This window comes from Pristiophorus japonicus, chromosome 9 (assembly GCF_044704955.1).
Source record: "Pristiophorus japonicus isolate sPriJap1 chromosome 9, sPriJap1.hap1, whole genome shotgun sequence".
NCBI lineage: Eukaryota > Metazoa > Chordata > Chondrichthyes > Pristiophoridae > Pristiophorus > Pristiophorus japonicus.
This window is the reverse complement of record NC_091985.1, coordinates 107,539,966-107,567,638: the sequence shown is the minus strand read 5'-3', so window position 1 is coordinate 107,567,638 and position 27,673 is coordinate 107,539,966. Positions and strand designations below refer to the sequence as shown.

Here is a 27,673-nt window from a genome sequence, read left to right as displayed (position 1 = left end):
AACGTGAGCGCCCATCTCTGGATGCGGGCCGATACGTTGGTATTTATCCCTTTACTCTCGGTGAACAGGGATATAAGCGGCTTGTCAGTTTCCAATTCGAATTTTAGCCCAAACAGGCATTGATGCATTTTCCTTACTCCATAGACATATGCTAATGCTTCTTTCTCTATCATGCTGTAGGCTCTCTCAGCCTTAGACAGACAAACCGGTTGCAGTTTCCTGAAATCATTAGCTTGTTGCAATACACACCCGACGCCAGATGATGACGCATCACATGCTAGTACCAAACGCTTACATGGATCATACAACACAAGCAATTTGTTTGAGCATAACAATTTTCTCGCTTTTACAAAGGCATTTTCTTGGCTTTTGCCCCAAACCCATTCGTCTCCTTTTCCTAGTAAGACATGCAGTGGTTCTAGCAGTGTGCTGAGACCCGGTAAGAAGTTACCAAAATAGTTCAGGAGTACCAAAAACGACCGCAGCTCCGTCATGTTCTGTGGCCTCGGTGCGTTCTCAATTGCCTCCGTCTTCGCATTGGTGGGCCTGATGCTGTCCGCCGCAATCCTCCTTCCCAGGAACTCCATTTCAGGCACCAGGAGAAAACACTTCGAGCATTTTAACCTGAGCCCCACGCGGTTGAGTCGACTAAGAACCTCCTCCAGGTTCTGCAGATGCTCGACTGTGTTCCGACCTGTGACCAAGATGTCGTCCTGGAAGACCACGGTGTGCGGGACCGACTTCAGTAAGCTTTCCATGTTTCTCTGGAATATCGCCGCCACCAATCGAATTCCAAACGGGTATCTGTTATAAACAAAAAGACCTTTGTGTGTGTTGATGCAGGTGAGGGCCTTCGATGATTCCTCCGGTCCCTGCGTCATATAGGCTGAAGTCAGATCCAGCTTCGTGAACGTCTTTCCTCCCGCCAGTGTTGCAAAGAGGTCATTGGCCTTTGGTAGTGGGTATTGGTCCTGCAGGGAGAAACGATTGACAGTTACTTTGTAATCGCCACAGATTCTGATGGTGCCATCTCCCTTGAGGACTGGGACGATAGGACTGGCCCACTCATTGAACTCGATCGGGGAAATGATGCCCTCTCTTTGCAACCGGCGGTCTAGCTCGATTTCTACCCATTCTCTCATCATGTACGGTACTGCTCTCGCCTTGTGATGGATGGGTCGCACCCCCGGAATTAGGTGGATTGGCACTTTTGCTCCTTGGAATTTCCCGATGCCTGGGTCGAACAGCGAAGGAAATTTGTTTAAGACCTGGGCACACAAAGTGTCGTCAGCGGGCGATAGCGCTCGGATGTCATCCCACTTCCAGCGTATCTTTCCCTGCCAGCTCCTGCCGAGCAGCGTGGGACCATCGCCCAGTACCACCCAGAGTGGTACCTTGTGCACCGCTCCATCATAGGAGACCTTTACGGTAGCACTGCCGATTACAGGAATCAGTTCTTTCATGTAAGTTCTTAGTTTCGTGCAAATTGGAGTTAAGACTGGCCTTGAGGCCTTGTTGCACCACAAACTTTAGAAAGTCTTTTTGCCCATGATGGGCTGGCTCGAGCCCGTGTCCAGCTCCATTGACACCGGGAGTCCATTTAGTTCAACATTTGGCATTATCGGGGCACAATTCATGGTGAATGTGTGCACCCCATGTACCTCTGCCTCCTCGGCCTGAGGCTCTGGTTCGTCATGATCCTCCGTAGATCTGTCCTCCTCTGCAACATGGTGGTTTGCAGGTTTAACAGGATTTGTTAAATCTGCAAACCACTCGTTGGAGGAGTCCTATTGTTCCACAGCCCTTGAAAATGTACTCTTTGAAGCGGCATGAATGGAAATGATGATCACCCCCGCAGCGCCAACAAGGTGTTAATGGCCTTGCATTCATCACCCTTGATGGTGGACTCAGACATCTGCGGATGTGTAGCTGCAGGTATGTGTGACCTACCCTGTATGTTATGATTCGAAAACAACATCACTTTGTTCACAGTACTTGTAGCAGCACTTGTGTGCCGAAAGATTTGCTTCGTATTGTCACTGGTGGCAATGAACGCCTGGGCTATCGCTATGGCCTTACTCAAGATTGGGGTTTCTACAGTCAAAAGTTTGCGAAGTATGGTTTCGTGGCCAATGCCAAGTACGAAAAAGTCTCTGAGCATGTGCTCCAAATGTCCTTCAAATTCGCAATGTCCTGCAAGGCGTCTTAGCTCGGTGACATAGCTCGCCACTTCCTGGCCTTCAGACCTTTTGTAGGTGTAGAACCGGTACCTCGCCATCAGAACGCTTTCCTTCGGGTTCAAATGCTGTCGGAGCAGTGTGCACAAATCGTCGTACGATTTCTCCGTGGTTTCGCTGGAGTGAGCAGATTCTTCATGGGGCCATACGTTGGTGCCTCAGACGATGAGAAGGATCGCCCTTTATTTGGCAGCTTCCCCATCTCGCTCGTTGGCCACGAAGTATTGGTCGAGTCGCTCCACAAAAGTTTCCCAATCATCTCCCTCCGAGAATTTCTCCAGGATGCTCACTGTTCTCTGAATCTTTGGGCTCGCTATCTGTATCCCGTCGCCAGTTGTTGTGTATGGAGAAAGTCATGTCGCACACTGTGAGCTCAATATAAAGTGTGACCGTAATCTTTTATTGCAGGTCTCCAGAGTGCCTCTCCAACCTGTGAAGCCTCCTTAAATACCTATGCTCCCAAGGGATTATGGGATCCCAGGGGATGAGCCCCCTGGTGGCTGTACAGAGTAAATACAAGTATACATATATAACACTTCTAAAGTCTTTAAATGGTTGAGGACGCTGTCACCTGGGAATATTCATCCCCATCTCCTAAACTAAATCCGTTTGATACGACAGGGGAACTGGGTTACTTGGTTTAGACATCTCTGGGACTTGGGTTCAGGAGCAGCTCAGACTGAGGGATGAACATCTCTTCTGTCCTCTGGATCCGATATGAAATGAGTTTGGGCAGTCTCAATCCAGTTCTTAGTCGGGCATGGGCCCCCCATATAAAATGTCCCTAATTTGGCACGAATTGACAATCTCACTCAAAGAATTGGTACAGGATATGGAAAAAGGATACAATTGATACAGTTGGTGTGGTCTTCTGAAGTTTGGATCAAGGCATGTTCTTAGGGCAGAGTAGAGGAGGCTTTACTCTGCATCTGGCTGTGCTAATTTAATTGAAAGAGCTTACTGCTTATACCCTGACATAGTTAATTTCCCCAACACTAACATCCCTGACCTGGATGAGCACAAAAAAAGGAAAGTTTGACACTAGGAAATCAAAACAGTCATTCAAATAACTGGAGAATGTAATCATGTCACTGTAACTGGGAAATGCACATTATAAAGATGTTTCAGCACCTTGAAACACTGAAAGGTAAAACATTGCCAGTGACCTCTAGATTTTACATTTTTCAACAACTACCAATGTACTCTCAAGGTTTACAGTAGAGAATCAAGGAAGGATGGAGTTCCAGGCGTTTCCCAGAATCTGCCTCTAAAATGTCCTCGTTCTAAAAACCATCAGATCATCTGTCAGTTAAAACATTATAAACTGTCGCAGTGGGTTCAAATCCAGCCCAGATTGAGGGCAAGAAAGACTCCTCTATCTGTTGGCTGCAAGGGTCTTATATAGGTTTGGCCAAAAAACACAAAGCTGTCTCTAAGTTGGCAATCTCTCTCAAGAGGCCAAAGATTGTGGAAAATGCCAGAAATACCACACTGGTGCAGTAGTAATGCTCTTCTGAGGTTTGGGCTGAGGTGGAGTGGAGTACAGTTCCTAAAATGCTCATTTGTTCGAAGCACTCACACACTAATTTATATTAAAACAAATGGTGGATTTGTGCAGCTTTTTTCTGTGTTAATGTATTAGCACATTGTCCATTGGAATAGTTAATAGCTTTCACATTTACTCATCCAATTTATAAGTGGTGAGTTTCTGACCTCAGTTTGGTGAATGGGAGAAGGGGAGGAATGAATGAATACTTTGCAGAGGGAAGGGGAAGTCAACCCATGCCAATGTCCAAACAATCATGCCCAGAACAGCTGGTAAAGAGCAAAGGCACACTGACTTCTCATCCTTGCTGCATTAGGATGTATAATAAAGGGAGAAATTCTGCACAAATTAAAACAAAAAGGGCAGTACCGCAGTGTTTTTTTGCTTATGGGCAGGAAGTTAGCAGGACAATGAGATATAGAGAAGTCAAACATACTGGGTTCTTTTTTCGAGAGCAATGAACTGAGACTCAGAGACCTGGAGAGCAGGAGGTAGTCATGGTGATAAATCACAGGGGAAGGAAAATCCTGCTGTGAGGGATTGAGTGAAAAACAAATTAGGCACAGACTACTGCACTTTAAGAAATATGAATATGGTTATGGATGTCTATGAATTATGAAATATAGGAACAAAACAGAAAAGGTAGAGATTGCAAATTAAACATAATAGGCAACGAAGATAGCAAGGTGAAAACAAGCAAATGAACAGAAAAAAAATAAATGAATTAATGCAACAGAAAGGATGACACATGAGGAAATGCAAAAGAGGTAGATGCAATATTAAAAAACGAGGGAAAAACCATACAAAGAAAAAATCCCATATCAAAAGAATGGAAGGAAAATTATAGTAAAATTAACTACACAGTTATGTGGTGAATACTCGATAGCTGAGCATAGTGACAGAGAAAATGGCTAGCTACGCATGGTTGCAAGTCGCTGATCTCATTGTGGGGTGTGGATGTCAAACCACAAAAATAAAGCTCAAGCAGTTTATAACCATCATCGGAACCCTGCAATGAGAATACAGCCTTATAACTACACCCAGATGTTTTTAAATATCTACTGTGTTGTGTTTAAGGGCTGGGACCTCTTTTGGTATCAGCGGGGGTCACGGTAACACAAAAGTGCACTGTTGATGAGTGATGATGTCTGCACAGAACGATTAACCGATGCAATACATCACTGCCATTAATCAGGTGATAAATCACAACTGATCATTAGGCAATAGTCAGCAAACATTTATATACATCCCATTTTTTTTTCATCAACTTGTGCAAGGTCAAGTCTGATTTTGCACCTGATTCACGATACTACAAGTTTTATTGCAAAAAGCGATTTAATGTCAGTAGGTTGATGTTGGAAATTGCATCATATTACCAGACATTTTCTTGAATTTTTTTTTTTTAAAAAAGGGCTTGGGATTCTCAAGATTTCTGCAGGTCAGAATATCAGAACTAGGGTGCCAGCATAAACCTGAAAGCATTACCAACATTATTTGTGAACTGACAGGAGGAAAGAATCAGCCTCTCTCTTGATAAGTTCCAAGATAAGCGATTATGAGCAGGAGAAACCAGACTGTTTGCTATCATTTGATCTGCAGGATAAGCAGATGGAGAAGACTATCCTGGAGATTTATTGTGGAGATTGTACTTCTATCTATGTCCGGTCCGATATTAATCATCCAAGTTCAGACGTTTCTATTTCAGTCTACATGCTTTAGACTCATATGTTGCCTTGGACAAGAATGAAGTGTCTCTTGTAAAGTTGCAGTTACTCAAATGGGATGAATTCAATCTTAAGATCCCCCCCACTCACCTACCCCATTAGAGGAGATCATGGGTGACATCAAAGCTATGTAGTTAGATAAGGATCCAGACAAGTGGATTTTCAAACTTCTGCAAGAGGTTGTCCCTGGAAGTTGGCTCCCTCTTGCTAAATGTAGTTTCTTCAATGGTTGTCTAATTCCTTTCCAGATGAATGGAGACACCCAGACCAACCTACATTTATCTAATGTCTTGAACATAGAAAGGCCATAGTGCCTTCAACATAGGCACTCAAAATGGCATGGTGCATTGGTTACTCATATTATTCATCACTAACACTGTCAATTACAACTTTGGTTTTCTCCCTCGATGTTGAGGCAACCTTTAACTGAGTTGATTGAGAGTAGTTCAGAGATCAATGGGATTTGATGAAAACTTGATTCAGCTGCTCTCCTTCCTTTATTCTCACTCTCAGTGCTGACCCCACTAACAATATGCTGCCCTTAATTTTTCATCTTTTTTCATGATACCTGCAAGGTTGCCCTCAACATCCCCTCGTCCTCATGCCTTTGAGTCTGACATCAGCCAATTCTGATATTCATAGGATTTGGTCAGTGAATTAGGAACACAAAATGAATGCACAGATGAGTCTGTACATTTCTGACCCCTCCATGCCACTATCAAATTTTGTATCGTGCACCCCATATAATACGATGCTGTCAGATATAAAATCTGCTGTAATAAGACTAGCAGCATAGGACTTGGTCATTCATTATTAACCCAATTAATTATGCTGTTTCCATCTACTTGCAGTTTGATGATCAGAGATGGCTTTACTTTGCTTGCTCGTGTATCCTATTTGTGTATTTGTAGTAGTGATTCAATATGGTTATCCTGCTTACCTTTACTGCTATATACTTATTGCCAGATTGTTTTTGCCTAAAATACAAAAATTTGACAGAGACAAAAATCTAAAATTGCACATCTTTTCCTGTAACCAATTGATATAATTCCACCCTATTTAAAATGTGATCTCTGGGATTCCTTGCTTTCTGCATAATATGAAGTTTCTTCCCCTAAAGTATAGCGATAATGGGTTTATCCTAGACTGAAGAGCTGTTTCACTGTAGCCAATGGAGATTATACTTTACTTACCAACCCCAGAACTTCTCCCTTCAGTACTGCTCCATAACAGCAAGAAATATATTGTACAGCTTAATCTTGATTGTTGAGAGTTTTACAAGTGAGAGAAGATTTCAAGTCTTCTTTATAGCTCAGCCCTACAGAGATCAGTATAACCCATATTGAGTAACTGAATGTAATCCCCTCAAGGTATATAAAGAGGGCTGCCCCAATTTAGGTCATGTGCTGATGGAATTAAATGACTTGCCTAGATACATTGACTTTTGAAGGATATCTTAAATCCTCAGGAGATATGCACCAGGGCTTTATACCAGCTGGTTGTGAGGCTCCTGTGTCAGTTTCAGACAAGCACTGACGGGTGAATATTTCTGTCATGGGCTGTCAACATATTTTCTGTCTGTGTTTATAAATGCTGCTCAAACCAGCAACAATTTTGCTGTTAGTCCAAACATGATCGAAGGAGACCAACCTATCGATGACTCCATTAAATGATGCACTCAGTTGTACAGATAGATTGGGTACACAAAGTAAAATCAGATTCTGTAGAAAGTTAGCACATCTAAAGCAGAGATCAAAGAGCAAGAAAATGTGGCTCAGTAAAATGAATCTGTAAATGTTGTGGTGCAAGGGCCTATTGCTGATGTTACATGAGCCAGCCGATAGGGACTGGACCACTGCTACTCCAAACACACTGAGCCCCTCCATACATGAGCACCTCCCCATCTACCTGCTCGGCAGCAGTTACCTGTGGTGCCAGCTGTTTTCTTAGCATTTGTCCAGATTTCATGGGCACATCTTTGTGGCATTTTGGAGGTTGGGAAGTTTTTGAATATGACAACATTTGTATAGTCAGATGTTATTTCATGTAGCAACTGAGGTATTTAACTAGGAATGTAAGGTAGCCAGTAAAATGACGGAAAGGGAAATGGGAACTCCATCCACAAAGGAGGATGCAGGAAAAAGACAGGGGGCCAGAAATGTGGGTGCTGGGCACATTCCCTGCGCCTGAATGAAGAGGCCCGTGGTGCCCCAGATATTAGGCCTCGGACCTCATTATAATGGAGCCGGCATGGCATCAGATTCTGCCAATGGAGAGTTGTGCCATATCGGGCAGCTGCTAGCATCACAGCATCCCTCTGGAGTGGGTCCGGGGGTCGGCAGAGGCGGCTGAGGTGGGGGTCTGGGTTTGGTGATCGGTAGAGGAGGCCGAGGAGGGGGTCTGGGTTTGGTGATCGGTAGAGGAGGCCGAGGAGGGGGTCTGGGTTTGGTGATCGGTAGAGGAGGCCGAGGAGGGGGTCTGGGTTTGGTGATCGGTAGAGGAGGCCGAGGAGGGGGTCTGGGTTTGGTGATCGGTAGAGGAGGCCGAGGAGGGGGTCTGGGTTTGGTGATCGGTAGAGGAGGCCGAGGAGGGGGTCTGGGTTTGGTGATCGGTAGAGGAGGCCGAGGAGGGGATCTGGGTTTGGTGATCGGTAGAGGAGGCCGAGGAGGGGATCTGGGTTTGGTGATCAGTAGAGGAGGCCGAGGAGGGGATCTGGGTTTGGTGATCGGTAGAGGAGGCCGAGGAGGGGGTCTGGGTTTGGTGATCGGTAGAGGAGGCCGAGGAGGGGGTCTGGGTTTGGTGATCGGTAGAGGAGGCCGAGGAAGGGTGCATCAAGAGCAGCAAAGATCGAGGACTGGCGGAGATTGGGGGTCACGGTTGGGAGAATGAGTGGAGGGGATCGATTCCGTTAATATGGGGCAGGGAAGAGCACACCTGCTCCTCCCAGCTCCACCTTCAATTAAGTTACTCACCACCTTTGTTGCAGGCAATTCCAAAGGCTGGTTTTCCTGACTGCAGCCCAGGAAGATGCTGGCTCAGATAAAACCAAACTTTCCAGAGGTTTATTTGCATGTGCAAAGTGCCCAACGCCAGCTTCAGGCATGTGTAAATGACACTTGGTACCGACAAAGTTGCCCATTGCTTGTTTAAAAAGCACTCACCGCTCGGTCAGCGTGGAGTCGCTCACAATCGCGACATTGCCCTCAATTTTTTTTTGGGGTGGGGGGGGGGGGGGGTGGGGGGTGGTGTTCCCGCCCCGCCAACCTCTTACCGACTGGCAGCAACCCTCCTGGGAAACTGCACCGTGGGAGCGGATTGGCCGCCACTCGGTGCCCCCAACAACTTTCCTTGGCAGGAAGCTGCCTGTGGCTGGGCGGCGCGTACACCCTCAAAGCCATTTTATTTTAATTGTTGGCCAACTCGGGAGGTCAGCCCGACAGTGCCGGCCACAGGTTTGGCCCGGCCGCCTGGCACCTCCTCTTGGATGCCGGACCACTGGCCCGGCCGAAACCCTCCCCAGTGGGTGCCACTAATGTGGCTGCAGAGTTCGCAGAGGCACACCGCTTTAACTAAGGGGGAGGGACGTTGCTACGCATTAGCGCAACGCTGATGACACTGACGCCTGTCCTGCTCCGCGCCTGATTTAGTGCTCCACTTCCTTCCTGGAGCATAACTGCCGAATGTTTTAAAAGTTTGAAACCATTAGCGCCTGGGGCTAATTTTTCACACTTTTATAAGTCAGCACTCCAAATTTCTCCCCCTATCTATCTCAGCCTTGAATATACTCAACGATCGAGTGGCTACAGCACTTTGGGGAAGAGAATTCCAAAGATCCACAACCCTCTGCGTGAAGAAATTCCTCCTCATCTCAGTCTTAAAAGGCCAGCCCCTTATCCTGAGACTATGCCCCCTTGATCATGTCTTCTTCCACCTCAAAATGGTAGGGCTGACCAGCGCCAGAGGAAATGGTAAATAGGATATTCTACCTTTGAAAAAGATCTTAGCTTTCAAAAGTCAGCATATACAAAAGATAAATGCAATTAATGTTGGGGAAGAAGATTGCAAGCAATGTTTGACAAATTTGCTGGAGTTCTTTGAGGATGTAACGAACAGGGTGGATAAAGGGGAACCAGTGGATGTGGTGTATTTGGACTTCCAGAAGGCATTTGACAAGGTGCCACATAAAAGGTTACTGCACAAGATAAAAGTTCACGGGGTTGGGGGTAATATATTAGCATGGATAGAGGATTGGCTAACTAACAGAAAACAGAGACTCAGGATAAATGGTTCATTCTCTGGTTGGTAACCAGTAACTAGTGGGGTGCCGCAGGGATCAGTGCTGATACCCCAACTATTTACAATCTGTATCAACGACTTCGAAGAAGGGATTGAGTGTAACGTAGCCAAGTTTGCTGACGATACAAAGATGGGAGAAAAAGCAATGTGTGAGGAGGACACAAAAAATCTGCAAAAGGACAGACAGTCTAAGTGAGTGGGCAAAAATTTGGCAGATGGAGTATAATGTTGGCAAGTGTGAGGTCATGCACTTTGGCAGAAAAAAAATCAAAGAGCAAGTTATTATTTAAATGGAGAAAGATTGCAAAGTGCCACAGTACAACGGGACCTGGGGGGTACTTGTGCATGAAACACAAAAGTATGTAGGTACAGCAAGTGATCAGGAAGGCTAATGGTATCTTGACCTTTATTGCAAAGGGGATGGAGTCATCATCATCATAGGTAGTCCTTAGAAGCGAGGATGACTTGTTTCCACACCAAAATGGGATGAGTTCACATCCCAAACTACATCGTGAAGGGCCGTTGCACACGAGCCACCATATGGGCTTGACAGAGTTAGGTCTTGGTCCAGTGGCAAGGATTACCCAAGACTAACTGGAGACCAGCTCTGCTGCACAGACCTAGCGCGCACACATATTGCAGTGTGGGCTGGCCCATGCTGCCCATGGGCCCTTGCCTCTTCTGGGCCCCAGATTCATGTTTCTCCTAGGCCCCGGTCACTTCCCTCTATGGACTCTTGCCGGTCCTTTGCCCCTCTTGCTATGCATGCCTGCACTGCAATCAGCGACCTGGCTTTGTAGCCGTTGTCCTCCTGCAGCAGCACGCACTGCTCTCTGCAGTAGTATGCCGCCGCACACTGGGGATGGAGTATAAAAGCAGGGAAGTCTTACTACAGCTAATATAAGGTATTGATGAGGCCATACCTGGAATACTGTGTGCAGTTTTGGTTTCCATATTTACGAAAGGATATACTTGCTTTGGAGGCAGTTCAGAGAAGGTTCACTCGGTTGATTCCGAGGATGAGTGGGTTAACTTATGAGGAAAGGTTGAGTAGGTTGGGCATCTACTCATTGGAATTCAGAAGAATGAGAAGTGATCTTATCGAAACGTTTAAGATTATGAGGGGGCTTGACAAGGTGGATACAGAGAGGATGTTTCGATTGGTGGGAGAGACTAGAATTAGAGGGCACAATCTTAGAATAAGGGGCTGCCCATTTAAAACTGAGATGAGGAGAAATTTCTTCTCTGAGAGGGTTGTGGATCTGTGGAATTCGCTGCCTCAGAGAGCTGTGGAAGCTGGGACATTGAATAAATTTAAAGACAGAAATAGACAGTTTCTTAAACGATAAGGGGATAAGGGGTTATGGGGAGCGGGCGGCAAAGTGGAGCTCAGTCCATGATCAGATCAGCCATGATCTTATCGAGGGGCTGTTTGTCCTACTCCTGTTCCTATTTCTTATGTTATGTTCTTAATTACTTTAAATTGGAACACTGTAGTAAAACAGTGGCACTGGTTGGGCTGGGAGTACAGGTTATTTATGTGGGACTTCCCGATGGTTTAGTGAGTGTAGCACGAAGGCACACAGACCAGAAGATTCAGTCACGGGTCTGTGTTCACTCAGTGCACCAGTTGGAACACTATAATTGGCCTCAACACACTTGGACTAGGGATGGAAAGAGCAGCCATGGTTTCCAGTCCTGATTATTATCCAGGGATACCTGCTGGAAAGTGCATGTTGAAAGTTAGGGAAGGATGGAATCGGGCTCATTTGTAATGCCCTCAACCAGCAAATAGCTTACTGCCAGTCTGTACAAGAATGGGGACATGGAGGAGATGCTCGAAGGCAGCCTGAAGCTGTGGAATTGTACCCGAGGAAGATTCAGTGGCATCACGAGAAGAGGGAGACACATCAAGGAAACTGGCAAATATCTTTTTTGATAACAAAGCATAGACAATTCATTTTCTAAAGCTTAATTTCATTCATAGGAATACATGCACGCTATCAATTTAACCTTCACGCATACCTTCACATAGGACTTCTCCGTGTCTATCAGTTCATGGATAACTTTCCGTAGCCTCTCTGTGTCAGAGAGATGCCGTGCTAGTGGCCTCAGAGGCTGATCAAGGCTTTCTTTCTGCCCATCCATATCAGAAGATTGCAGTTCGTTTAAACTTCTACAGAATGTGGTAACCTGCTCTGCACTCTAGAGAAAGAGAAGAAAAAAGACAGTAAACAAAACCAAATAACTGACTGGTCAACTGATCTTTCACCACTTCATATTCTAGTTTTGCTTCAGTTCATTTGGAAATTATATAGAATTAGATTACTGAAGGGGAAATTTATTCTTTGATGCCTATGACAAAAGGAGAAAAGTTCAAGGTTTTTGACTATGAACTAAGAACACGGATTGATGCATGGACTGTGCTAAGTTAGGTGATTTCAGCCAGGATCCAAGGGAAAGCAGGCAAGAGTTCTTGGTCCTGTGGCTGGGATGGTGATCTAGCTCGATTGTGATCCAGTCTGTTGTGGAATAACCTGCATAAATAATGAGTGAATTACTGGCGGACACGTGTGGAAGTGCAAACAGCAAAGAGTCAACATCTTCAGAAGCAGACATGAGAGAAGAGAAAGGAAAAATGTTCCAGGCTTTGAACCAGCTCAGTTTCATTTCAGTGGAAATCCATTCCCCACTGAAAAAACTTTCAGTGGAATAAAATTAATTGGCTTTCAAAGTTTCTTTTAATTCTCCGATTCCAATTATTTAGCATAGTTTTAAAGCTGACATGATGTACAAAATATAAAGCCAATCTCAGAACTTCCTAGGTCAAAACATAGTGAGCTGCAGCTAACAATTCCCATTATTTACTCTATACCTTTAATTTCTTACAATTTTTTTTTTGCTTTTCAATACCTTGAACCCATTGCCTTTGTACCAAATATTCAAAAAAATACCTGGGAGAGAATTGGACCCCAGCCTCTAAATATCCACATTAGTTTGTCACTGTCCTGCTCTGTACTTCATAGACAAAGACACACTGCACACAGAGCTGTGTGTAGAGAGAAGCTAACCGATGCACAACACACCCCTTGGAAACTCTTCTCATGGGAACCAAGCCTTTTGTGCATGACATGAATACCCAATAACTTTGTTACAAATAGCTAACAGAAGAAATCTTACCACCGCCCTCCCCATCCCAATCCCCAGTGTTACAGATCTGTCCAACCCGAAGAAAAAGTACCAAAACTGCAGGTGATGGCTGCAATATCACAATTAGATTTGTGACATGAGTCCTTAGTATTGATTAGAGAAAGGAACACGAGGAAACAATACTCTTAAAAATGCCCCTCAGTTCAGTCAACTAGGTTAATTATAATAATTAGGGTCTGAAATTAAGCGAATATGAATCTATAGATTTTATTTTGTTGAAGCACGTTACAGTGGAGAACTGATTTATCCTGGATTTAAACGTTCAATACGTAATGCTCTATTTCTAAGTCTAGAACTTTGTTCCTCCATCTTGCCTCACCAGTTTTCACCCCTCCTCTCGGTGACTCATACCAGATACTCTTATCTTTTGAAACTCACAATTTCAACTCGCCACATGCATGTACACCATGAGTGCTTTCATAATGCAAAGCATGTATGTGCTAATGCCCACTCAGCGACTATGTGCTGTGCACTGCTGGCTCGCCTTGGGACCTGAATACAAAATACCCGCAGGTTGGTGCAAACTTTTACCGAGCACACAGTATTTATTTTCTGGTGAGTCGTCTGCCACCTTTTGGAGTTGGACACACACCAGAAGTTATGTATAAACAGCCATGTTGATGTGCAGTTTTGAGATCATGACTAGCAGTGGAATCTTTAGCAGCTTTTTGTCGGCTCCAGGTGGTAGAATGGGGCAGATAACATAAATCCGCAAGTTACCCGTGAAACCACCAACTTCGCCTCAAACTGCAGTTGTATGTCTGGTTTTTAATTCTACATTTGTTATTAAAGCAACATGACTATATCATTACAACTTGGTGGAGCAGTGAAATATAACTGCCCTGCTGCATTTCTTAACCACATGGCCATCACATGGACTTCAGCAGGTGTATCAATGGACAAGAGCGCAACAGTTGTGTGTGTGGGAGCCTATAGACGTGTAGCATTACATATACAGCTTCACCGGTTGCCCAGTAGTAAAGACACCACTAGACATTAAAACCCACAATTTAAATCTGTAGCTGATCACAAACATGGCAGCAGTTAGAGGATGATAATTACCCTCAGCGCCCCATGGCTAACGAGAAAAAAAAGCCCAGGATTCCTATTGGTATGCAGTAACTTGTGCTGAAAAGTGCATGTATCTCAATATTGAGTGCAGGCAGGATAAGACTTAGCTGTGATGCCATATTCAAATAGTTCATTGATGCTCATTCATCAAGTTCACACATGAAGAATGGCCACTTGGGCGAGGCACTGTAACAACAACTGTAGGCAGGTAGCACACATGGAATCGCATCCTACCAAGAGATGGTGGCTTAAAGCAGTGAAGAAAGGAGAAAGAAGGAAGAAAGAAATTTTCAAAAAAAAAATACTTTGTATAGAATGATAGAGCACAGAAGGTGGCCATTCAGCTCATTGTGTCTGTGCCGGCTCTTTGAAAGAACTATCCAATTAGTCCCACTCCCCCGCTCTTTCTCCACAGCCATACAAATTTTTCCTTTTCAAGTATATATCCAATGTCCCAAGTTATCATTGAGTCTGCTTCCACCACATTTTCACATAATGCATTTCAGATCATAATAATTCGCTGTGTAAAAAGATTTCTCCATCTTCCCTTAACCCAATAAAAAAATTGAAATGGAACCAAAAAAGAATGATTGCTCTATTCCTTTAAACCACAGCCACTACGTGCATAGTCTAGGTTGCACTATTCTAAGAAAACAATGCACAGAGATACAAATCTTTAGACGTGGAATAGAGGTACCAGGCCAAAGTTACACAGGTGTAGTTTTAGATTAGAAACCTGTCCTCCTGTGACTGGTCATATTAAATTCATTGTGCTTAAATGTGTTAACTTATCTCAAGCTAGCTCCATAGCTGTCAGCATAGCAGAAACGCGAGGAGCGAGATTTCTGACCAAAATGATCGAGACGGATTGCAAACGCTTTTACATGCACGGTCCACAATACTTTTACTTTTAGGTGTTTACTTTCTTTAAGCCATGGACGGGAAATTCCTCAGAGCTGCTCCCACTTCACCAACATAACTTTGCCGCTAGTGCGGCGGAGACCCCATTTACCCGTGTAGACAATATTGGGCGTCACACTCACGGTGAAGTAACGGTGCCGGAGCGGGAGCAGCTCCATGGAAATTCTCGGCCACATTTGAGAACCAGAGCAAGTGAGACTTGATTGGTAATTATTCATTCATTTTGTCTATACCTTCTCAAGATCTGTCTAAAGCAAATTATAAAGCATAATTAGTATAATTGAGATACGATTGAATTCTGCTTCAATTCAGAGGATTCTCTCAAATCGCAAGTCACATAGCCTTCTCCCCCCTTCCCAACAGATGAATTTAATTTTATCTCCTCACTCCTTGTGCAAGACACCATTACCCAGCTGAGATGGTATACAAGCAGCTTGCTACCAGACATATGCCAATATTTGGGCCTTTAATAAAACTTCCATGTGCACCACAGCAGGCTCTTGATAAGAAATCACTAGGAATCGGATGCTTTATGAAATTGTTCATCATAAGTTTGACATGAAGCGACAAGTGCATAGGAAGTTATTTACCTCAGATACTGCAGGCCCCAAAAGCCTAGTATGCGGAAGTAATGCAAACATCTAAAGGAATTGTGTGCTTTTAAAAAATGAAAAGATTAATAGCTTTTATATTTTTTAAAGATTAAAATGTGGATCCTTAGTTACTATAATGGGCCCAAGTTTCCACATGATTCACGCCTGATTTTTAGGAGCAACTGGTGAGAACAGACTATTTTAAAAATCGCAATTCTCCACATTTTTTTTTCTGCAGTTCTAGTCAGGTAGAACAGTTCGAGTTTAGAACAGAATTTTTTCTTCAAAAGGGGGCGTGTCCGGCCACTGACGCCTGATTTGAAAGTTTCCACAGTGAAAATGTACTCCAAACTAAAGTAGAATGGAGCCAGTGAAGATTTTTGTAGAACTGAAAAAACCTGTTCGACACATTAAAAAAATCAGGCGCAGGTTACAAATTAGGCGTCCAGAACGAGGGGGGGGGAAGGAAGGGAACACATTAAATTCGACAATAAATCCTTATTTATACTTCTACAAATATTATACAAATAAATCCAACCTGAATAAACATTTATAAGCCAAGAAAAGATTAAATAAACCACCTTCCTACCTGTGTGAAAGTGCTTCAGCCAGGGAGAATTCTGCAGCCGCTCATGCCGCTGAGCGGGAGGGGGAGAGAGGGAGGGAGGGAGAGAGAGAGAGAGAGGGGGGGGGTCGGGTCGGGGAACAGGAGCGCGAGTCGGGTCAGTCGGGGGGGAGTGGGCGGGTCTCGGGTCGGGGCGAGGGGTGTTGGTCGGGTCGGGGGAGAGCGGGTGTCGGGTCGGGTCGGGGGGGGGGGGGGGAAGCAGGTCTCGGGTCGGGGCGGGGCGGGGGGGGGGGGGGGGAGCGGGTGTCAGGTCTCGGGTCGGGGGGGGGGGGAGCGGGTCTCGGGTCGGGGCGGGGCGGGAGCGAGTGTCGGGTCTGGTCAGGCGGGGAGCAGGAGCTGGCCGTGGGAGGAGCCTTATTCACGCAACCCCAGTGAGGCCATTGGGCCAGGGCTAGGGGCTGCGTGCTTCGGGCCCCTCCCACACAGTTTGGCGCCTGGAGCTACTGCACTTGCGTGCCGACTGTAGCACGCATGTGCAGAGGTCCCGGCACTGTTTTCAGCGCCGGGACCTGGCTCCGCCCCCCCCACAGCTCGTGCTGGCTGCGCCGAGGGCCACAGGACCTGTAAGTAGGTGGAGAATACCGAGGATTTTTTTAGGCGCCGTTTTAGGCGTGAAAAACGGGCGCCCAGTTCGGAGGGGCGCCCGTTTATTTTCTTGTGGAAACTTGGGCCCAATGTAACTATTTGGTGCTAATTAAAGCATGGTTCCAACACCAACGCAGGTCCTATTGCCTCCTATGGAATTGATGGCCCTGTTTCATTTTTAGATCAGAGTTGTTTTATGTGAGACAATATAATGTCCAGTCAGTCTCATACTGGTGCTTGTCCACAAGGTGATCCCCACAACCCCACCAGGCATATAACAATACTAAAGTAAATTTTTTTACAAGGGGAAGCGATCTAGAGAGTTCTGTGCTTTGGTCTGAAAGAAAGACTTGTATTTATATAGCACCTTTCACAACCACCAGACGTCACAAAGCACTTTACAGCCAATTAAGTACTTTTTTTGAAGTGCAGTCACTGTTGTAATGTCAGAACGTTGACAGCTAATTTGCGCTCAGCAAGCTCCCACAAACAGCAATGTGATAATGACCAGATAATCTGTTTTAGTTATGTTGATTGAGGGATAAATATTGGCCAGCACAGCGGGGATAACACCCCTGTTCTTCTTCGAAATAGTGCCAGGGGATCTTGTACGTCCACCTGTGAGAGTAGATGGAGCCTCGGTTTAACGTCTCATCCGAAAGATGGCAACTCCAACAATGCAGCACTCCTTCAGTACTGCACTCGAGTGTCAGCCTAGATTTTTATGCTCAAGTCTGTGGAGTGAATCGGGAGAGGGTGCCACCCACTTATCATCATAGGCAGTCCCTTGAAATCGAGGAAGACTTGCTTCCACTCCAAAAGTGAGTTCTCAGGTGACTGAACAGTCCAATATGGGAATTTGTCCCACCTGTGACAGAGACCGACAGTTGTTGAAGGAAAGGGTGGGTGGGACTGGTTTGCCGCACGCTCGTTCCGCTGCCTGCGCTTGGTTTCTGCATGCTCTTGGCGATGAGACTCGAAGTGCTCGGCGTCCTCCCGGATGCTCTTCCTCCACTTTGGGCAGTCTTTGGCCAGGGACTCCCAGGTGTCAGTGGGGATGTTGCACTTTATCAAGGAGACTTTGAGGGTATCCTTGAAACGTTTCCTCTGCCCACCTGGGGCTCACCTGCCATGGCGGAGATCCGAGTAGAGCGCTTGCTTTGGGAGTCTTGTGTTGGGCATGCGAACAATGTGGCCCGCCCAACGGAGCTGATCAAGTGTGGTCAGTGCTTCGATGCTGGGAATGTTGGCCTGATCGAGAACACACTGAGCCACAGCTGACACACTGAAGCGCAGAGCAGCACTGTGTTTGGACAGGTATGGGTAACTGATCACGAATAACAGCATTCTGAGTTTTGGACAGAAGTTGAAATGTGTAAATATAGCTTGGTGAATACAAGTGGGGTGATGCTACTTAAATGCTTCATCATCGGCCTGGCCTCACTATAGTGCTCCACCTGTATAAACAGCAGCTTGAGATGAATTAGGAGCACCTATTTACAGTGCTAGAGAATAGATTTTATTTGAAGAACAAACGATTGAAGGGAATGCAGCCAAAAAAATAAAATTCCAGTTAAGAACCAATTAGCTGTTCCAATAATTATTGCAGTCAAGATTGAGTTGATTTGTTTTTCCTGCATATCAGCAGTCACTGCACTGGTAAGTCATTTATTGTATGGGAAGCACTTTGAGATGTTTGAGGCAAACCTTTAAGAAGTATTTGAAAATAATTTGCTTTCTGTTCTACCTGTCTGCAACTTAAATAAATAAGCACAGTGAGTTTTGCGCCGTGCTATCATGCTTTCAGGGTTCTTTCAGCATTTAGCTAGAAGACAAGTTTTTAAATCAAATCAACGATGTAAATGTGTCGGTATTCATCTGAAGAATTATTTTCTGGAAATTACAAATTACAACTCAGGACAGCTCAGTTAATCATGTTTAACTAATTTACTAGAATTCTTTGAGGATATAACGAGCATGGTGGATAGAGGTGTACCGATGGATGTGGTGTATTTAGATTTCCAAAAGGCATTCGATAAGGTGCCACACAAAAGGTTACTGCAGAAGATAGAGGTACGCAGAGTCAGAGGAAATATATTAGCATGGATAGAGAATTGGCTGGCGAACAGAAAGCAGAGAGTCGGGATAAATGGGTCCTTTTCGGGTTGGAAATCGGTGGTTAGTGGTGTGCCACAGGGATCGGTGCTGGGACCACAACTGTTTACAATATACATAGATGACCTGGAAGAGGGGACAGAGTGTAGTGTAACAAAATTTGCAGATGACACTAAGATTAGTGGGAAAGCGGGTTGTGTAGAGGACACAGAGAGGCTGCAAAGAGATTTGGATAGGTTAAGTGAATGGGCGAAGGTTTGGCAGATGGAATATAATGTCGGAAAGTGTGAGGCCATCCACCTTGGGGGAAGAAAAAAAAAACAGTAAAAGGGAATATTATTTGAATGGGGAGAAATTACAACATGCTGAGGTGCAGAGGGACCTGGGGGTCCTTGTGCATGAATCCCAAAAAGTTAGTTTGCAGGTGCAGCAGGTAATCAGTAAGGCGAATGGAATGTTGGCCTTCATTGCGAGAGGGATGGAGTACAAAAGCAGGGAGGTCCTGCTGCAACTGTATAGGGTATTGGTAAGGCCGCACCTGGAGTACTGCGTGCAGTTTTGGTCACCTTACTTAAGGAAGGATATACTAGCTTTGGAGGGGGTACAGAGACGATTCACTAGGCTGATTCCGGAGATGAGGGGGTTACCTTATGAAGATAGATTGAGTAGACTGGGTCTTTACTCGTTGGAGTTCAGAAGGATGAGGGGTGATCTTATAGAAACATTTAAAATCATGAAAGGGATAGACAAGATAGAGACAGAGAGGTTGTTTCCACTGGTAGGGGAGACTAGAACTAGGGGGCACAGCCTCAAAATACGGGGGAGCCAATTTAAAACCGAGTTGAGAAGGAATTTCTTCTCCCAGAGGGTTGTGAATCTGTGGAATTCTCTGCCCAAGGAAGCAGTTGAGGCTAGCTCATTGAATGTATTCAAGTCACAGATAGATAGATTTTTAACCAATAAGGGAATTAAGGGTTACGGGGAGAGGGCGGGTAAGTGGAGTTGAGTCCACGGCCAAATCAGCCATGATCTTATTGAATGGCGGAGCAGGCTCCAGGGGCTAGATGGCCTACTCCTGTTCCTAATTCTTATGTTCTTATGTTCTAGGACAGTCTGTGCAGTGAATGATAACAAGGATACTTTCAGATCCTCTTGCTGATATCAGGAAACAATTTTGTGTCATAACACTTACCACATTTTTGCATATTTGTCAGGAATCACAGGTCTACTATATCCTATTGCACTGCACCAATGGGAAGGTGCCCCATGCCATGGAGGCAATAATGAAGTTAACATCGACAGTCATCTCTCAATAGAGACATATCTGTATGCATCAACTGTGGAGCATTTGTCTCAGAATCGGACCACTATGAACCCCAATACCAGATCACCAGGCACACCAGCAGTACAAACAACAACACCAACCTTCTCCACAATCACCTGATGCTGCACCGGACATGGGGCATCAGCACCCGAGCTCATTGCTGCCTGGGAGGCCAGAGATGGCGTCATAATGGCTAGATTTAGTTAACTTTACGCTGTACATATGGCTGCCACATAATGCGGCAGGTTGACACCACCCCACACCAACATTATGAAGCATCCCTACAATGCCCAAGCCATTCCTTTCACACTCACATCATTGCGGGGAATACCGTTGTGTCTTGCCATTCACTACAACTCACTAAACCACTTCCAAAGGTGCACACAAATCTGTCCAAAATATTAGTGTTGAAAATAAAGATTGTTATGTTTGACACCACATTAACAGAACCTTTAATGTGACAGATTGCAGCACTTCATTGAAATCTAAAAAACTTCTTTTGTGTGTTAATATAGGGTGCAAGCACAGGCACTGTGTTATGAGCAGATGTCTTGTATATTTGACCGTGGTGGTTGCTGGAAGCACAGGAAAATAAATAAACTGTGCGGGGACTTTGCAACAGAGAAGTACGAGTTTTCCTATACTTAATGGGCCAAAAATTGCGGCCTCTCTGGGTGTGTACAATGTGTGCACGCACCAGAAGAGACCCCCGCAAAAGTCGGTTCTCGGCACGCAATGCGCATGCACTAAGAACCGGCTTTTGCGATCTGTTAAAATCACATAGTGTAATTACTGTTGTAATACTACTGCACTGTTTTGCAATGCTATTTTCAATGAATTACCATTGTTGTGATACTCAGCCCTTGGCAGCGTGACCTCGCCTCAGTCCGTATATTATACTTAACTTAGCAAGTCTACTAAAAGTATGAAGTACAGATTAAATACAATGCATTTAGGTATAGTTTTTCAATGGAAGTTCTTTTTAGCCCAAATATTTGTAAATAAGAAACAAGGTTCATTGTTAGCCACAGCTATCATCATCTCAAGCCAACTACTCAGCTCAAGGCCTCTGTAACTAATACAGAGGCATACTGCAGACAGGTAATCCATACAGTATGCGCAGCCCCCGGCCTGTGAGCACCACCGGATCAGGCCGGGGAGCAGAAGGAGGAGCGTGGTGACCTGGCTCAGCAGTCTGTGCGGCCCCCGGCCTGTGAGCACCGTCAGAGCAGGCCAGGGAGCGGAAGGAGCAGTGTGGCAGCATACCACTCCAGGGAGCAGCAGGTGCTGGAGCAGGAGAGCAGCGGCAGTGAAGAGGGACGTCACCGAAATCCAGGTCCAGGTGAGTGGGCAGGTACAGCAGGAGCGGCAAGAGATTGTAGAGCGATGGGATCAGGGCCCGGGAGAGGCGCAAGTTCGGGGCCCAGAAGAGGCGAGGGCTCAGGGGCAGCACGGGCCAGCCCACACTGCGATATGTGTGCGCACTAGGTCTGTGCAGCAGAGCTGGTCTCCAGTTGTCTTGGTTAATCCTTGCCACTGGACCAAGATCTAGCTCTGTCAAGCCCGTGTGGTGGCTGGTGTGCAACAGTCACCACACATTAAAAAAAAATTCATGCACAGGCATCTTCCACCCTTCCAAGATTTAGTTCGGACCTGGAATTTTAGGTCCTTCATTGAAATACGTGAGAACTTTTTGACGTGGAAGCAAGTCATCCTCAATTCGAGGGACTGCCGATGATGATGATGATGATGATGGAGAAATTTTACATAAACATTGGATAAAACACCCAAGTGGCTACCCTTGTGTGTTGTTAGTTGGTATGATTGCACTAGAATGAAGGAGAATATGAGCGGTGGCTAGTTAGACAGGGATCTGATAATGTAGATAGAGAGGGATGGGTGGAGGTGCAGAGTAAGTTGGTGTGAGTAAGGATGTGCAGGAGTAGGGTAGGGAGGCAGAGTGATGGGGATGTGATGAGAGGCACAGCAGGATGCGGTTGAGTGTAGCTTAGTACTAACATTTCCTGATCTAATGAGATCATTGAAACGTTGGCGGCACTGCACCCAGGTCCTCCTGACCACATTCCTGCTTGTGCCGTCCTTTGCAATCTGCAACCAGGCTGTTTTGCTCTCCTGGTGAGGTCTCTTCAGCCCATCGGAAGGGAAGAGGACCTCCTTGTGTGCTCTGACTCCCTCCATAAGCATATAGTCGCTGACCTAGTTTGGTTCCCTGTCCAGCGACGCCTCGATTTTAACATCCTTGTGTTCAAATCCCTCCATGGCCTCACCCCTCCCCATTTCTGTAACCTCCTCCAGCCCTACAACTTTGAGATATCCACATTCCTCCAATTCTGTCCTCTTGAACATCCCTGTACTTAATCGCTCCACCATTGGTGGCCGTGCCTTCAGCAGCTGAGGTCCTAAGCTCTGGAATTCCTTCCCTAAATCTCTCCATCTCTCTTTCCTCCTTTAAGATGCTCCTTAAAACCTACCTCTTTGATCAAGCTTTTGGTCATCTGCCCTAATATCCCCTTATGTTTGATAACGTTCCTTTGAAGCACCTTGGGACGTTTTACTACATTATATAATGCAAGTTGTTGTTGCTGAGATGGGGTGGCAGTTTGCAAGGACAGAGGAGTCAAGGATGGTTTTTTTTGATGATGACAGAGATGATGACAGTTGATTTTGAAGGGAGAGACAGTACTTGAGAAGGGAGAGACAGTACTTGAGGAGAGAGATCCATTTACAATAGCAGCTAGTGTGAGGACCAGGGAGGGATGTTCGGTGGTCAGCAGTTTAATGGGGATAAGGCGGAGAGAGCAGAAGCTGGGAGTTGGGAGAGAAACTGGAGAATGCAGCACTGAACGGAAGCAAAAGCTGTAATCTTGAATAAAGTTTTGAGTTGGGGGACCAAGTATAAGCAGCTAATATACCACAATTTACTGCATATCAAAGCACATTACAGGATGTCAATGGGATGCCCACATAGCTATGTCTTACATAACAAAAATATAACATATTGACTGACAGGGCAAGATACCCCACTGGGTTTGAAGTCAGCATTGTCTACATTAACACCTGCTGAGTTTCTGTGGCAGTTCACGGATGGTAATTACGAAAGATTGGCCTACATACGAATGCCATAATAGCACATCAAACTGTACAGCATAATTGCTACCAGTGCTGATTTTCATTTAGAGGAAAGGTTAACGCATTTCTCACTTCACTTTAATTTTAGGTTTCAGACATGCACGCTGCATCTTAACCAACATAAAAACAGAGAATCAAAGCCACTGGGTCGGTAAACCTTAAATTGTAGTACAGTTTTAAAGAATAAAAATAAATAATGGTTGTGCCTTAAACATTGACGGCACAGATGGAAGAGCCATCTGCCAATATCACAGAGCACCTGTTAATGATCAGTACTGACGGCACTTCTTTCAACTGACTTAAGCTGCACTGAAGAATCATAGTTAAAATTAATGATCTGTACAAGGATTTATCTCAGCAGCATTTGGAAAACCAATGCCAAGTTAAAGGGTTCAATGTTGAAGCATCAACAGGCTGCACCATTATAGAAATGTCTTCATAGTTTTAAAATGACAGAAACTTTACCTTCTCCCCCAACACACACACGCACAAATTGAAAGTCATTTATAAATAAAACATACAATGTAAACATCCAATCTTCCAAGTACTCTTCTGATAACTATGAAAGTTTTTGAAACACTTCAAGTGGATGCCATTGTAGGATTAAGTACAAATGATTGGGGTGTACATAGCCCTGCATAAATCTTAGGTAATTAAGTACAACCCCCTCCCCCACCCCCATGCAGCTCTGCATTCATCTATTTTACAGAAGTTGAGTCACTGGCCTTGATATGGAAGGAATGTTTTCTATGAATCCCCTACGACAGGCGGGAGAGGGTCAGGATCGGGGGAGTTAACAAGTAAAATATGGGCAACACGACCCCAACCAGCCGTGTACGTGCCGCCCCCATAAAAATGATGGTGATATTGGGACGCCCAAGAGTCCTACCTTGGAGTGGGGCACACTTCATTAACATATAGAAATCGGGCACCCACAGTGCAATCCGAGTCAGATTTAAAATGTAATGTTGCTGTGCGGGTTTCTCAGGGTGGGGAACCTCAGCAGTGAAAGGGATGCGAGAGCTGCAGGCTACACAAGGCAAGTGCCTCTTTCAGCCTCCCACCCCTGATGACTGACATTCCTTCAGCCCTCCTGATCGCAGGTCTCTCCAACCTTCCAATTGCTGGGGACAGTCCTGCTGCGGATGTTATCTCCCAGCCGCCGACCAAGCTTTCTATTTGGCTGGCTGCTGGGCGGAAAACGGAGCTAAAACATGTTAATGAGGTTCCTGCCGTTAAGATCTTTACTATAATTAAAATAAACCTTGGGAATGAAGGCCAACGGTTAACATTAAACACAGTCACAAAAACACTATTGCCTCTATAGAGGTTTCCTACATTACAACAGTGACTACACTTCAAAAGTATTTCATTGGCTGTAAATGCTTTGGGATGTCCTGAGGCCAAGAAAGGTGCCAATAGGGACAAAAAATTCCTGCTCAGTAGGTTGTATACTCTCACTTAATAAACAGGTTATAAACAGGGTCCCCAAACCTCCCAATAGACACACATTTTCAAAGTTCAAGCAACATTCTTTCCACAGCTCACAATAATATTTACTGCCCAAGAGCTTATTGCAAAAATACAGATATACATTTTAAAGTATCCTGTACTGGTGTCAACATCACAGCATACTTCATTGGCTGTAAAGCGCTTTGAGACGTCCGGTGGTTGTGAAAGGCACTATATAAATATACATCTTTTTTTCTTTCTCTTACACTCAATCCACTGACTCCTCATGCTTGATCAATCTTTCTTCCTAAACCCTGTCCCACATGACTTCTGCAGCAAATAGATCTTATTTTGGGTAACAAACTTGTGCTGAATATTGGAACACAAAATCATTTCAATTCAACAAAACAGCTCTTTCTGATTAAACTTTCCGACTGCTATACTGGTTTAATTTACAAAATGTAGCCTTAATGTACAGGCACAGGTTGTACGGAATGAAGGACATTCAGAGATATACATTTTATTTTAAGACACCGACATGCTAAAGTACAGATGAATGGGCATCAGCAGCCCTACAGAATTTCACTACACTTAATATGTCCGCAGGCTATTTATCAGAGTTTGATTATTTCTTCATCTGCACTTAAGCAGGGATTATTGGATACTGAACCCACTTAATTTCCTCTCCTCCCTAACCTGGGGCACTGAGGCTACCTTTAGCACTATAACTACCACTATAGTTAACACCAGCTAATACAACCTTGTCAAGTGATGGAATCTGGGACCTTGCTGTTTTGTATGCCTCAATGCCACAAATGGACAGTGCATTTATCCCCTTCGCCATCAGAACAACTAATTTATAACACACAACCTCAAAAGAAACTAGAAATAAAACTGCAATAGTGGAAGTATCCAGAAATAATATTTGTGCAATGCAATTTTTTTTTAAAAAGCAGTTATTAGGAGCGTCCAGAGGAGCCATCCTGAATAATTTTCAGATGAAACTTAAAACACATCATTCACACCATTAAAGTACTGAGCTTTAACAGGAAGAAGAAACATGTATCCAAACCAATATACCACATATTACATCACTCATTTTAGAATCCCTTTGTTATTTCTTAACTATCAAATAGGCTGATTTCTGCAGTGTTGAACGCAGCTTTTGTGTTGAAAGCAACGGGGTCAAGGGACTCATTTATTTGTTTTATAAACCTCATCCTCACGCTCCATATAAAGTTTCCCAGTTTTACAGTAAATTTCGTCACACATTTCTAAAATCTCCAATAGTCTCGACACAGTACATCAAAAAGTGCCCTTGTTGTCACTTTTAATGGACTACTTATTGACACTTGAAAACAATGAACATTGCACACACAGTTTTTTTCATATATATATAATAATTAAGCAGTAATAATTTGATCACTGGATCAGTCACAGAGTTTAAAGATAAATTACATAGCTTTTCATTGTTTACTCCCACAGCATTAACTTTTCTTCAACAAACAAAATCGAAGTCTTTCTGCGTGGACAGTGATTGGCTCATATAGTTTTCTTTCACCGTTTCCAGTGTACTCCCTTGGAAGCAAGATCCTTCAAAAACAGGGTTGCATTAGGTTCGAGACTCACCATGGAAAACATCTTGTGGAGTGAGCCATAGGCTGCTGCTGCCTGCTGTTTGGTTTTACAAGCCAGGGCAAGTCCCCTGACTCTAGGTCTCTTTTTTCTCGAGGCAGGCATAGAGGCGTTGATCCTTATCCAGCCAGAGCACAGCCGCACACTACTGCAGAATGAACACTTATCAGAATTCCATTCCAGCACATTCCATGAGCTTCAATCCGAATGAAAAACCACACGGTGATGAAAACAGTGTATCCACTTGGACTACTTATTGACACTTGAAAACAATGAACATTGCACATGCAGTTTTTTTATACATATATGTATATATATATATATATACATATATGTAAAAAAAACAGCAAACTACTGCTTCATGGGGTTGTAATGGAAGACTACATTGAACATTTGGAAAGGTTCTCCCAGTTACAACTGCTATCAAACTGCATATATATCCTGGGTGATTGAGAAAACCCCAGGCCAGGTGCTCACGACAGGTTCCACGTAACTGCTGGATGAATAAACCAGTGATTGAGATATCATAGAGCAGGTTACCGCCAGTATACCGCCTCTAGCTGTGAAGTCAATCAACTCCAACAAAAGCACGGTAGAACATGCATACAGGCCACACTGCAAACTAGTAAAATAAGAGGCTAGAGAGTGAAGCTTAATTACCTGCAAATCGTCCTGTACTCCATCAACCAGAACCACTACTAAATTGTTCGAATGAAAACAACATCTTCGACTTGGCCACCAAACCCGTGAACAATCCCACAAACAACGTAATGAAATTAGAGATCTCATAGGCATACTGCATAGCTTTCACGCAGACCCAACAAAACACCAGGATCCAGCCTTGAGGAAGCATTGCTCTCAAAAGCTAAAGGCAAGGTTTTAAATCCATTTTCTGCAGCAGATATGTACATAGCTTTTCTTCAAGGACAAGAACAAAAAATTGATGATTACAGCAATAAATTGTCTCTACCACCAGTCTCTGAAGGCATGAGAGACAGCAAAAACAATCTTTCAGAACATGCTGCAGCTAGTTTATGACATAATTAAAAGGCACACCAGTACTGGGTTCAGGAAAATGCTTCATATAACAGCGGCATCAGTTCAATATACACCCCTCTTTTTAATTGAAATAAAATCAATTCTGTAAATTTGTTCCAGAGCAAAATAAGAAACAATGAAAATGATTTTA

The 27,673-nt window shown here is 44.5% G+C and overlaps 1 protein-coding gene across 2 annotated transcripts in view; it reads right to left on the bottom strand.

Annotated features, from left to right (window-relative positions):
- Positions 1–27,673, bottom strand: part of LOC139273164 (rho guanine nucleotide exchange factor TIAM2-like) — a 418,212-nt gene that overhangs the window by 35,055 nt on the left and 355,484 nt on the right. For both annotated transcript variants that reach the window (XM_070889673.1, XM_070889672.1), the window contains one exon: positions 11,829–12,008. In XM_070889673.1, the coding sequence (XP_070745774.1) occupies positions 11,829–12,008 (180 nt within the window). The remainder of the gene's footprint in view (positions 1–11,828; positions 12,009–27,673) is intronic.